The sequence below is a fragment of the Amaranthus tricolor genome, chromosome 17 (genome assembly GCF_026212465.1).
Source record: "Amaranthus tricolor cultivar Red isolate AtriRed21 chromosome 17, ASM2621246v1, whole genome shotgun sequence".
In the NCBI taxonomy this organism is placed as follows: Eukaryota; Viridiplantae; Streptophyta; class Magnoliopsida; order Caryophyllales; family Amaranthaceae; genus Amaranthus; species Amaranthus tricolor.
The window spans coordinates 14,381,521-14,395,202 of record NC_080063.1 but is presented as its reverse complement, the minus strand read 5'-3'; the positions used below and the strand labels follow the sequence as shown (position 1 = coordinate 14,395,202).

The window sequence follows — 13,682 nt, the reverse complement described above, 5'->3', positions numbered from 1 at the left end:
TGAGACTAGTTCTTTAAACATGCAAACCCATTTACCAACCTTTCTCCTTATATTATATATAAATTAAACTAATCCTTATGCTTAATCAAGTATTTTGTTTGTTAAGACTTGTCAAGATATTGGTTTGTTTAAAATTCAAAAATCATAATATTTCTATTTAAATGAGGTCTGAATAAAGGTGTTCATTCAAGTTATTAGGTTACTTTCGGGTTATGTATTTCAGATCATTTTAAAATCGATTTTTGTTCACATCACTTTTTACATAATTGTAAATTATATTTGAAAATCGGGTCAAATTGGTTATTTGATTTTCTATCAGCGAATTTATATATAAAGTTGGTAGTTAATGATACCAACCATCTGTAGATACAAAATCTATAAGTACAAGATCGATTTATGGAGAAACAAATAAGTGATTTTAGTTTAAATGAGAGAGGTTGGTTAAGGTGGTATGGTTCATCATCCCAAGGGCGGGCTAGGTCTCCGAGAATTCTTAATAAAAATAGCTTTCAAGCTACTCATTACTAACGTGAATCATACACAATAAGTAATCAATTCATACGTCCAAGGTAATCGGCCATGGTTGGAACTCGTGAATGCCAACATTCAATAATTCTTTAGAATAATACCCGAACAACAAACAAAGTACAAAGCTAAATAATCTTTATTCAAGTTGGAAGAGATCGAAATCGAATTCTTCAGAAGTTCTCTTCAATGTTCCCAAAATAGATAATTAAAAGATAGCTTCACTTCAGCCAAAACACAAAAACATTATAGGATCATCTCATTTAAGAATCTGTTGGAACTGAAGGAAACTATAAAAGATCAAATAATCAGTCATCAGATACAAAATAAAACACAACTGAGCTTGAAACTTTACAGCAATTTCAAGGGACTTTTTTAGACGTATTAATCAAACCTTGGTCATAACAAGCCAGCTTACTACACAAATTATTCTCGGTTCATACTGGCCGCGCAAAGAAATAGAAGCAGAATCTGCTCACTTAGTCCACCAATGAAGGAAATCCTTGCGTCTGTTGATCTTCTTCTGTAGCTGTAGAAGTCCATAAAGCAAAGCCTCAGCTGTTGGTGGGCAACCAGGGACATAGATATCCACTGGAACAATCCGATCACAACCTCGGACAACAGAGTATGAATAATGGTAGTATCCACCTCCATTTGCACAGCTTCCCATAGATATAACCCACCTAGGCTCAGGCATCTGATCATAAACCCTGAAAGGTTTCCAAGACATGAATTCAGGACTTCTGTTAAACACGTTAGAACTTAGAACTACTTAATACAAACCTAGGTTCACTGTGATGCTTTCAATCACAATGTCGATCATTTGTATGTACTAAACAAGCAGCATAAAGCAAATTATGATCTCACTGACGAAACAATTATTAACAGAGAACTAAATACTGAAGGATAAAAAATGGCACAAGATAGCAAAAGCATTGCCCTATGTAACAAACAAGACTCACGAAAGTGTTCTCTGTAAGGGATTGTATTAACAATTACAGTTAGGTTATAGCATGTTGAGATAAGTGGGAAACCAAGAGTGATTTGGGGAGCCTGCTTTGCCCATTAATTATTTTGACAGGTAATTTGCTGAACTAGATCGAAGGTGACAAAGGTCAAATCAGACACTAAGGGAGTCTTTTGGGCTTTAAGCTGCATCAGCAGTTGTTATTGTTTCCACATGAACTCTTTTCTAATAATTTTTTCTATGGGATGGGTTCACACTACCGGTTTTTATTTCAAAGCCTTGCACCTTGCTAAGAGCTAACTTCACATTATTTCCATCTCCACGCAATGCTAACAAGTAAACTTACAATCTTTCTCTTTCAACTTATAACATTCTGCTACATCGTCTTGACCATCATTGACAGCCTAGATTGGGATAGCATACCTACACGTTGAAAGATCCCTAAACAATTCGTTCATCTAATAAGCTTTGGATTCAGCAAATCCACATCCACTCTTGGCGCAAAATTTTTCTATGACCACCACCATAAAATTTCAAATTCCAGGAAGGAGGTGACTTCGTATTAATATGCACCCTTGGATCCAAAGGTTTTAAAAAAGGATTTATTTAGATCCAAAGATTTAAAAAGGATATAATAAGGTAAATATATCCCTCATCTCGATGGGGACAAAGATATCTAATTTTATATTTCGGATTACAATGAACTATATTAAAATGATTCATTAAATCACGTACACTTCTTATTTATGTGAAGTTGCACATGATGTTTGCTATAAATGGTCAATCGAAAATAACCTCTTTGTTAGTGTTATCACTAACTAGGATAAGACTGCACACTTCAAATCCCCAAACCCACCTGGGTGGGAGCCACTTAATGACATTGGGTAATGGATTGTTGTGTTGTTGATATAATAAGGTTAATATCTACAACCGTCATCCCCTTGAACAACCACATAAGCACCAACCGCCAAGAACAACCCCAAAAATTAAGTTCATCTTTCTCCACGAGACCACCAACATAACTTCCAAGCCTCCACTACAATAATGCAATTTTCCTTTTCAATCAGCAACAATGCTCAAGTTCTAATCCCAACATATGATCGGTTACATGGAAATAAAAAAATAGGAAAATGTGAAGTTCATACTTTGATCCACTCTAATACTAATCCAACTTGAGCATACACCAACTATTCATGTGTCCATTGTCCACATTCCGCATGAAATTTTCAATTAAAAGTTCTCTCCATAAGACTCCAACTCATAAATCTTTCAATCAGGGCCCTATAATTGCCCAAAACTACCTTAACTTTAACTAGTCTACTTTTAATGACAATGAAAGAGGGGAAGAAATTTACAGTCTCGATCCAAATTGTAAATTGTTGTTGCATGCCCTGACCACAACCATCACCCTAGTTTGAGATAGCATTATGTACTACTTTTAATCTACCAAACCAAACTACACAAATAAAGTGGCACAAGAAGGAAAAACATCAAGAATGATAAGTAGCTACTAGCTAGAATCACTGCTTAAAAAAGTTTAGATCAATTCAGTCAATGAAACCAGGTAGTAGACGCATAAATGTTGGTCTTTTTGCTACAATTAATAGAGGAAAAAACTAGTATAGTAAAGCCCTCCAAAATCTAGTATGATAAGTTGACATGTTATAAGCATAAGTGACAAGCTTGTAGATAAAAATAATATCATATCTTCGCGATTAACTTTATACGAAGGACCCAGAAAGACTACATACTCTTCATATTAGATCATATATCCCAGTCTTCTATTTTTTTAAACACAATAATACAAGGACCCCTGTCAAACTTTTGATAAATGGAAAACAGTCAACAAAGCATACTCTAAGGCTTGGATTTCATATTCAAAGCCATAATGCCCTACAAGATCACCAACACAAGTATTGAGAAACATTGTGTTACACATAAACCCCATTGTAAACTCATATTAAAATACAAAAATGGCTTAGAGTAAAAATCACCTTTAGAATTCTACAGATAAGGAAAGGCAAATACTACATTTTGTTGTTATCCGAAGGCCGAAACACAATTCATTTTGGCATGTGAGACGAGAATAGAACAGGAAAGTGGAATGCAATCTAGAGTGGAGAAGGACTAGGTACTAAAAACAAAATGTAGAGAAAGTAAAGTTAATATTAAAAATAATGAAATTAACCTTTGTGCTTTAAAAAACTGTCGTGCTTTAAAAACTTGTTTTTAAACATACTTCTACAATTTGAGACATTATCTCTTCAATTTCCTTCTTTCCCTCACCTTAAATTTGTTAATGGAGGCCAAAAAACCTTTTACAAAATTGGTTGAATGAGAGATTCGAGTCGCATTTTGTTAGGACGGGCATTTCAGATTCGTGGAATAGGGTTACGTCCCACACCCCAAGTACTATGCTACATTCGATCAGCACAATAAGAATTTATTAAGCCACATTTTTTGTTATCAGCAAGACAAAGCAAACTTTTCATAAAATATAATTTTCAGTTTCTTGACACCATCAAAACCTCACAACAAACACCAAGCCCATCAGTTCATCATCAAAGAAAGCTACAATTTATTCTAATCAAGAATGGTAGAACAAATATGATGACTCATCCTATAATGGAAGGACATAGCTTACACAGATTCAGATAATGTTGAAACAGCTTACTTGAACCATTACCTAAAAAATAAAAATACAACCTTTCTGTAAACTTCAAACACCATCCACAAGACTAACGAAAAGCCTACACCTGGTTATCGGCTTATCGTCATGTCAGGATTTGGTAGGTCAGGTCGGTCAATGCGGGTCATTAACAGGGCAACCTGATAGTAGGTCAACTTAAAATCTTAGTTCACCGTTGGGGTTAGGAGCATGCAGAATGCAAAGTGGGAGCGGGATTCGAATCTTTTTAGTTTTATGGTACATTGTACGTATTGTACATTTGTACCTCTTGTTGCCCCTTCGAACAACACCACAATATTCCATTACTTCAATATCATTAAGTGGCTTGGGTTTCAGAGATAGGATATAAGCAATCAGTACCTTCGTAATAACAAAAATGTTTTTTGTAACAGACTCTTGATAGCTAACTTGCCCTTGCTGGTTGTTGCCACTTCAAAGTGAACAAAAAAACATTTGACAAACTTAAGTATACTAGGACTCTAAGACATGAACCTTATTTTGATGGGGGCCAAGGATTTATAGATGTTTGATCGACCCTTAATCAGTATTCAGCCCCTATAAACGTAACCCTATATTGACCTGTCCAAGACCTATCAAGCATACCCCGCCATTACCATTACACTAACCTACCCATTAATCCACACCTTCAAATTATTTTAGAACAGCAAGGAGATTAAGAGAGAATAACAAAAGGCAGTACACCCTCATGCTGCAAAAGAGACAATCCAGAAGTCAGAAATGATAACAAGCTTAAAGTTTTTATATTATCATCGTTCCTCAAGTTTGTAATCCTTCTTCGTGTTTGGATTCAATCAGATAACTTATCAAGCTCAAATCCATTTCATGATAAATACAAGTATATTCTATATAGCATACAGAAGTCCATCCTCATATATATTCTCACTAGCCATACAATAAATCGCACCAAAACTAGATTATTTCTGAGAATCAACAAAAACTAGCTCAACTTAGAACACATTTCCCACTTAACTAAACATAATAGAGTATCAAAATTTTTATCCCTCGCCATGGTTACTGAAAACATTTATTGTTTTCACTAGTCCTGTATCTGATCTTGATTTAAAAATCAATACCCTTTATACCAGTAACTTCGACTTTACCCATCATTATAGCCCCAATTCTGCAGAAATTTTAAATTTTGTTACATGAAGAAATGTGCAAGTCTCAACAAAATACACAACTTTACAACATGCCAAATTAATCCACGAAGCCTTATTCTTCAAAGCAACCTAAAAAATCCCGAACCCTAACCCAACAATTAATGAAACCCTAAAATATCAAATCAAAACAGATTGGAAAAAGTTAAATCGAATAATCAAAAGAGAAAGAAATAGACATACTTGCGAAGAGCAGGAGCCATCTTATTAGTAAGAGTACCAGCAACAATCATACAATCAGACTGACGAGGACTAGGCCTAAAAATGATACCGAATCGATCCAGATCGTAACGGGCAGCACCGGTGTGCATCATCTCAACAGCACAGCAAGCAAGCCCAAAAGTCATGGGCCAAATAGACCCGCGGCGAGCCCAATTCATAAGATCATCAACTTTGGAGATGACGTACTCCGCCGCCTTGGGTAATGCTGGAGGAGGGGCTTTTCCATAGGTAGTTGGTTGCGTTGTTGTCGCGGAGGAAGAAGAAGGAAGAGTAGTGTGGAAGGAAGATGTGATGGTTGAGGAAATAGGTTGAAGGGCTTTAATGGCGGTGTTTCGTGTTGCGGCTCGAGCTAAGAGCGCCATCGTTGCAGAAGATGAGAAGAGAGAGAAGGATTTGCAAGGTAGAGCTTTTTATTGTTTTATATGAGAAATGGAGAATGGGTCGGTTTATTTTTGGAGGTGGTCTTTTTGCCCTGTAACCTGGGAATGGGAGGACGTTCTAAGTACGACTTGTCTTGATATCGTCTATCAAGAAACAAGCAGAAAATTAGTTTATTTTTTTAATTGATTATTTTAAAATTATAAAGAATTATTTTAAATATTAAATGTATACATGTCATCTAAATGGAGAAGATCATATACCATCCTTTGTAAGAATTTACAAAAATTTGGACGAGACGATCTCATAATAATGCCATCAATTTGGACGGCACAATTCAAGCGTGTAACAACCTCACTTGTTTTCCCTTAGTTTTCCATTTTCTGGGCTTTTAATCAATATTGACCTTAAATGTATCAATATTGACCTTAAATGTATCAATTTTGACCTTAAAGGTATCAATTTTAACTTAAAGTAAACCTTAAATAGATCAATTATGATAAAAAAAATTATTTTTGACCTGAAATTGATCAATTTTGACGTTAAATTGATCTACCTAAATATGATTTTTTTCACAATTTCAGAATGGATGTAATATAATGATATTAGTCTATGGTTAAATTTCAAGCAACAAATGAATGATGTAACACTATCAATAATAGTGTTAAAACATTGTCCATTATAAGTACTCTTGTTTCATGCAACATGATGGTTTTAAATGCAATAATGGAACATAAGAGTACTTGTACTCTTTAATTATCGATCAATAATAGGGGTATTGCTCTTCTCAACAAATTTCTGTTCATAATAGATTTGGAAATAAAGTTATAGGTGTAATGCTTGCTTATCCTAGATGTAAATGTGGAGGAAGTGTCGATTTCGAATTATGTTTGCCAATTGATTCAATGAATGCTCTTGGAAATGACCAAGAGTTCATAACTTCTTTGTTATAAAAAATTCAATTTTGATCTAAGAATAATCAATTCAGATCTTAAAGTGATTAATTATGATCAGTTATAACTTATAAAAAATTCAACTTTAACCTTAAACGTATCAATTATGACCTCAAATAGATCAAGTACTAAGCGCATTGAGAAAAAAAAATTATAATTGTGTTGATTGGGATATTCATCTCATATTGAAACCGTCTCATCCAAGACACACTAAATATATATGGGTCTATTCAATAAACATGATCATATACCATCTCATCTAAGAATTTGTGTTCTAGGTAATTTTGCCTCCATAAGTCTAGCCTTTTTTATTTAGCTAGAGTTGTGGGTCTGAGGCTTGAATTCAACCCTTAAATATATGTATTTTAAACGGGTGGTATTTTAAATGGTTCGGACTTTAAATTGACCCTTTATTTAAAAAAAATAAGTTCAAAACTAATTTATAGCATTATTTTTTTGCTTAAATTATAATACATCAAAAAAATTTTAAACATCAATAGTCTAATTATATTCAATAAAAACATTATTTTACTCAACAATCAAACATGTTGTGCTAAGTCCTTAATAACCTGAACCATGTGCATCATGGTCAAAACATGGTTCAAACAATTCAAATCTTCGCCTTGATTTTCCTATGGGTACACTTCCTGATCAAGAACAAGGCATGATGGAACTAGAGACATTCGAGTCATCGAGCAAGCCAGAACATCACTCGAGCAAAAGCCATCAGAATGCATCCGAGCCATCGAGCAAGACAGAACACCCGAGCAAAAGCCATTAGAATGCATCCGAGCCATCGAGCAAGACAGAACACTCGAGCAGAAGCCATCAGAACACATTCGAGCCACCGAGCAAGATAACATATCACTTGAGCAAAAGCCATCAGAATACACTCGAGCCGTCGAGCAAGATAACATACCACTCGAGCAATGACACTGATCAACAGCCTGATGACCAAGCCACCTTGCTCTGTTGCCTGGGACTTAACCACGAGCTTCTAAGGGGTGACCAAGGCAAATATAGCACCATGGTACATGGACCTAACCATCAAGGGCCTAGGACCCTACTGACAATAACCACAGAAGCCGGAGGAACCAGTACAAGGTACCCCAGTCGCCAGCTGCTGAATAGGCTATCCAGTACTTAGACAAATTTTCTGATTTTTCTGTTTTAAAATAGGATGATGTCAGGCACGTGTACAAGCTAGGCGTTGTAATGATAGAAAGCTATATATAGGTGCATAGGCTTGATGTAAAGGACAGATTTCAATAATACAAGTTTTCATTCAGATTTTTTCCTTATTTCAATCCGTCTTCATTGTTAGTTGTTCTCTTCATTTTCCTTGAGTATATTGTGTGTGTTCTTCAATCAGTCAAACACATTAAGAGAGAAGGATATCTCTGAAACTAGATTGAGGAACAATCTAGGGCGTCACCCTTCCACAAGAGCGAGTGAAGCTTAGAGAAGGGTCGTGGATTCAACCCAAGGGTGAGTGAAGCCTGAAGAGGGAGACCACGAGGCTGGGCTGAGAATCAAGAAGAGTGTTCTTGGGTATATTTTGGTGAGGATTGTGTGTGCTTCCGCATTCTACAGATTATCTCAAAAGGCGAGAGTGATTCCATGCAAGATTGTGAGTCTGAGGGACCCATTCTTGGTGCAAATTGGTATCAGAGCATAAGTGACGAGAGGGCACAACCCACCATTGTTGAAGAGAATCGAAGAATGTAAAGGAATATCAGAGGAGACAGACTTTGTGACGAGTGCGAATCTGGTAAAATCGTTCTAAACTTTGTATTCGGGTTGCATGCAATTGTTAATCCGAATAAAGGTGATATTCAACTAATCTCTGATTTGGTTTTGAAGGTCTATTTCAAATTCCTTTAAAATAGACGAAGGTTTTAAAATCTGAAAAACAAAGAAAATCGTTCGAACAAATTTGTTTTTCTGGCAATCGATTAATTTGATTTAGTATTTGTTGATTACATTTAATTGTATGATTTCTATCACATTCTGTTAATTTTGAAACATCAATCAGGCAATCTTGTAAAGAATTGCTCATTGTATCTTCAAATTCTAAATTTACAGTCGACAATATGTTTTAGGGCAAATTTGCGATACATCATTTCCTGTTTTTCATTTGTACGGTGCTTGTCTGTTGTTATTTCACGAATCTTGTTAATTTGGTGACTATTCTAAGTGATTGCTTGGTAGTATAATTGTGATTCTTGCTGTTTCCGTTTTGATTGTTTGCATTGCATCTTGGTTGTGAGCTGGTATCTAGCTGTTGAGACTTAAAGCCCCTGTTTGTCTTTTGTGTGTTGGTAGCTGTTGAGACTTAGAGCCCCTGTGTGTACTTGTGTTTTGTTGATTGTTTCTCTTTCTTGTGTGTTGCTGTGAGACCTAATCCATGGAAGCAAGGGTAGAAGCCATAGAAGAGACCTTACATAGGCTAGTTCAACACCTTACCCAAAATGAAAGAGGGAATCAACAACGCCAGCCCCACCATCCTCATGATGATCAGGAAGACAGAATGATAAGGATAGATCTTAAGGATTTTGATGGGCATTCTAATAATCCTGAAGAATATTTGGAGTGGGAAGCAAGCATGGATAGGTATTTTGAATACAGAGAGACCACACCTGACAAGCAATACAAGATAGCTAAGATGAAACTCACTAAACTTGCTGCCATGTGGCTAGAAGGGGCTCAGAGACAGAGGTTGAGGGAGCATAGGGAAAGGATTGATACTTGGGATAAACTCAAGAAGCATTTAAATAGAAAATATGTTCCTGTCAATTTCAAGCACCAATTATACATCAAATGGAGTACTTTAAGCCAAAGAGGAAGGAGTGTGGCTGAATATATACAGGAATGGGAGAAATTGGTAGTGATGTGTGAAATTGAGGATGCAGAGGACTTAAAGTTAACCAAGTTTTTATCATGGTTGAGGGAGGATGTCAGGGATCAGCTTATGACTATGCCCACATTGAATCTACAAACAGCCTTCAACTTAGCCCTAATGTATAAACAAAATTATAACAAGAGAAGGATGACATGGAACAACTATAACAAGTCCCCTAAGACCTACCCACCCAAACAATTTAAGCCCATATCACCCAAGGCGCAGAGGAAAACAGAGCAGCCTACCAATGTACCTGGCAGGATACCTGTGCCCCTAAACAAGGTAGTGTGTTTTAAGTGTCATGATCATGGACATTATAAGAATGATTGCCCTAATATTAGAGTCTTTACTGCCCAAGAATGGAGGGAGATTAGGGAGGACACCCAACCCAAAATGATGCTGGTGGTAAGAAATGGCAGAGTGGAGGAAAATTGGCCTCCAGTTGCTGAGAATGAACTAGATGGGTCTTCCATAGTAGATGATTTTGGAAAGACAGTAAGGTATGAGCAAAGCACTGATGAAGAGGAATTTGAGGAGGGACAGGAGAAGGTTTTACCTGAGGATGGGTGCTACAATTTGATCATTAGAAGGAACCTACACACCACATATGAAGAACAAGAAAGTAACCAAAGGGAAAACATCTTTCAAACCACGTGTAAAATAAAGGATCAAGTTTGTGAGATGATAATTGATGGGGGAAGTGAATCAAACTGTGCTAGCTTGGATTTAGTGACAGATTTGAACCTGAAAACCAGGCCACACACACATCCATACAAGCTCAAGTGGTTGGACAACAATGCCACTGGTTCTGTGAACAAGAAATGTCTAATAGGGTTTGCTATAGGGTCCTATAAAGATCAAGTGTTGTGTGATGTTTTAGAAATGACTGTCTGCCATGTGCTCTTGGGAAGACCTTGGCAATATGACAAAAAGAGCATGCATAATGGATTTACCAACACCTATACTATTAGACATGAAGGGAAGCTTAAAGAACTGATTCCCCTGCCTCCCCACAAAGTCATACCTCCTCCTGTGAGGAAACCTGTCCACTTGATCAGATGAAGAATATGTGAGAAGGAGATCAAGAACAGGAATGAGGTTTATATTTTGATCACTAAAGAAATAGAGCAATCAATAGAGATACCCCCTGAAGTGAAACCTCTGTTACAGCAGTATATGGATGTGTTCCCTGATGATCTGCCTAAGGATTTACCACCTGTGAGAGGAATTGAACATCAGATAGATCTCATACCAGGAGCCCCTCTACCCAACAAGCCAACCTACAAAACTAACCCCACAGAGACTAAAGAGCTACAAAGGCAAGTGGAGAAGTTACTACAAAGAGGATATGTAAGGGAAAGACTCAGCCCCTGTGCGATACCTACTCTGCTTGTGCCAAAAAAGGATGGAACATGGAGGATGCACATTGATAGCAGGAGTGTTAATAATATTACTATCAAATACAGGTTCCCTATACCTAGGATAGATGATATGTTGGATGAACTATCAGGAGCACACTGGTTCAGCAAGGTTGACTTAAGGAGTGGTTACCATCAGATTAGAATGAAAGAAGGGGATGAATGGAAAACTGCTTTTAAAACAAACTATGGTTTGTATGAGTGGCTAGTGATGCCTTTCGGTTTGACAGGAGCCCCCAGCACTTTCATGAGATTGATGAATGAGGTTTTGAGGCCTTTCTTGGGGAAATTCATAGTAGTCTATCTTGATGACATATTGATATACAGCAGGAAATTAGAGGAACACCTTGATCATTTACAACAGCTCTTTGAAACTCTGAGGAAGCAAAAACTCTATGGGAAATTGGAGAAGTGCAGTTTCCATATGCAAGAAGTGGGATTTTTGGGATTCATCATAGGAAAGGATGGGGTGAAGGTTGATCCCTCTAAAATAGAAGCTGTTAAGAACTGGCCTGTACCTACCTCAGTGACACAAATAAGGTCTTTTCATGGCCTTGCTTCTTTTTATAGGAGGTTCATTAGGAACTTTAGTACCATTATGGCCCCCATAACAGAATGCACCAAAAAAGGAACATTTAGTTGGACCTTGGAAGCATAGAAGGCTTTTGAATTGATCAAAGATAAAATGTGTACAGCCCCTGTGTTAAAGCTTCCTGACTTCACCCAACCTTTTGAGGTTAAGTGTGATGCTTGTGGAACAGGAATTGGTGCAGTCTTAGTACAAGAAGGCAGACCAGTGGCTTATTTTAGTGAGAATCTAAATAAGTCCAGACTTAACTACTCAACCTATGACAAAGAATTCTATGCATTGATTAGGGCCTTAGAGAACTGGTCCCATTACCTGAAAATACAACCCTTCATCCTATATACTGACCATGAATCTTTGAAGAATATTCATGGACAAAACAAACTTAACCCTAGACATGCTAAGTGGGTTGAATTCCTCCAGACTTTCAACTTCTCTGCAAAATACAAAACAGGTAAAACCAATGTGATTGCTGATGCATTAAGCAGGAGATACAACTTGCTAGCTATTCTTGATGCTAAAGTGATTAGGTTTGAAATGAGCAAAGAACTATATGCTAATGATTCTGATTTCTGTGAATTGTATACTGCTTGTCTGAAAGAACCTCAAGGTGTTTTACATTTGCAACAGGGATTTTTGTTTAAAGGAAATAGATTGTCCATACCAAAAACCCCCTTGAGACTGTCATTAGTAAAAGAAATGCATAAGGGCAGTTTAAGTGGACACTTTGGCATTCAGAAAACTTTAGATATGCTAAGTGAACATTTTTATTGGCCTAAAATGTTGGGAACCATAGGTAAATACATTCTGAAATGTGAAACTTGCATCAAAGCAAAGATCACCTTTCACAAGGGAGAATACAGACCTTTACCTGTAGCTGATAAACCTTGGGAGCATGTGAGTATGGACTTTGTTATGGCTTTGCCAAGGACACAGAGGCAAAAGGATTCTATCATGGTTGTGGTTGATAGATTCTCAAAAATGGCCCACTTCATTGCTTGCACTAAAGTGGATGATGCCAAACACATAGCAAAGTTATACTTTGATGAGATTGTGAGACTACATAGGGTACCCAAGACCATTATATCTGATAAGGATGGTAAATTCCTTAGTTATTTTTGGAAGACCCTGTGGAAACTATTAGGCACCACCCTGCTTTTTAGCACAAGCCATCACCCACAAACGGATGTCCAAATTGAAGTGACTAATAAAACTTTGGGATCCATCCTAAGGACCTTAGTGAATAAACACCTCAGGGACTGGGACCTTAAACTAAGTCAAGCAGAATTTGCTTACAACCGAAGCCCAAGTTATGCTACAAAATTTACACCCTTTCAATGTGTTTATGGGGAAAACCCCTGCTACCAATTAATCTCACACATATTAATGTACATGACAGGAATCAAAAAGATGCGGTTGGCCAAGCTGAGGAGCTGTTGAAATTGCATAGAATGGTCAAGGAAAATATTTGCAAAGCCAATGAGAAATATAAGCAAAAGGCAGATGGGAAGCACAAGTCTAGAGAACCACTGAAGAAAGGAGACCTGGTCTGGATACATCTAAGAAAAGAGAGGTTCCCACAACAGAGAAAGAACAAGTTGATGCCCAGGGCAGCAGGCCCATTTTCAATTACTGCCAAACTGGGAGATAATGCTTATAAGGTGAAGTTACCAGCTGAGTACAATATATCAAACACCTTCAATATTGAGGACCTTCAATTACATCAAGCAAATCAAGAATTGAGGTCAATTCTTCCTCAAGGAGGAGTTGAACCATGTGCATCATGGTCAAAACATGGTTCAAACAATTCAAATCTTCGCCTTGATTTTCCTATGAGTACACTTCCTGATCAAGAACAAGGCAT

The 13,682-nt window shown here is 37.0% G+C and overlaps 2 protein-coding genes across 2 annotated transcripts; one reads left to right on the top strand and one right to left on the bottom strand.

The window, feature by feature from the left end:
* Positions 1–646: 646 nt before the first annotated feature.
* Positions 647–6,069, bottom strand: LOC130804279 (NADH dehydrogenase [ubiquinone] iron-sulfur protein 7, mitochondrial). The gene is made up of 2 exons (XM_057668665.1): positions 5,543–6,069; positions 647–1,235 (listed from the first exon to the last, which is right to left on the bottom strand). The coding sequence occupies exons 1-2, from the start codon at positions 5,941–5,943 to the stop codon at positions 1,001–1,003; spliced, it is 636 nt and encodes a 211-aa protein (XP_057524648.1). The 5' UTR covers positions 5,944–6,069; the 3' UTR covers positions 647–1,000.
* Positions 6,070–9,319: 3,250 nt separating this feature from the next.
* On the top strand, positions 9,320–10,876 carry LOC130803780 (uncharacterized). The gene has a single exon (XM_057667981.1). The coding sequence runs from the start codon at positions 9,320–9,322 to the stop codon at positions 10,874–10,876; it is 1,557 nt and encodes a 518-aa protein (XP_057523964.1).
* The last annotated feature ends 2,806 nt before the right edge of the window (positions 10,877–13,682 follow it).

Coding starts and splice junctions, on each gene's coding strand:
- LOC130804279 (XM_057668665.1), bottom strand. CDS start 5,943: ATGGCGCTCTTAGCTCGAGCCGCAACACGAAACACCGCCATTAAAGCC. Junction 1,236..5,542: donor ATGGCTCCTGCTCTTCGCAA/GTATGTCTATTT, acceptor GAAACCTTTCAG/GGTTTATGATCAGATGCCTG.
- LOC130803780 (XM_057667981.1), top strand. CDS start 9,320: ATGGAAGCAAGGGTAGAAGCCATAGAAGAGACCTTACATAGGCTAGTT.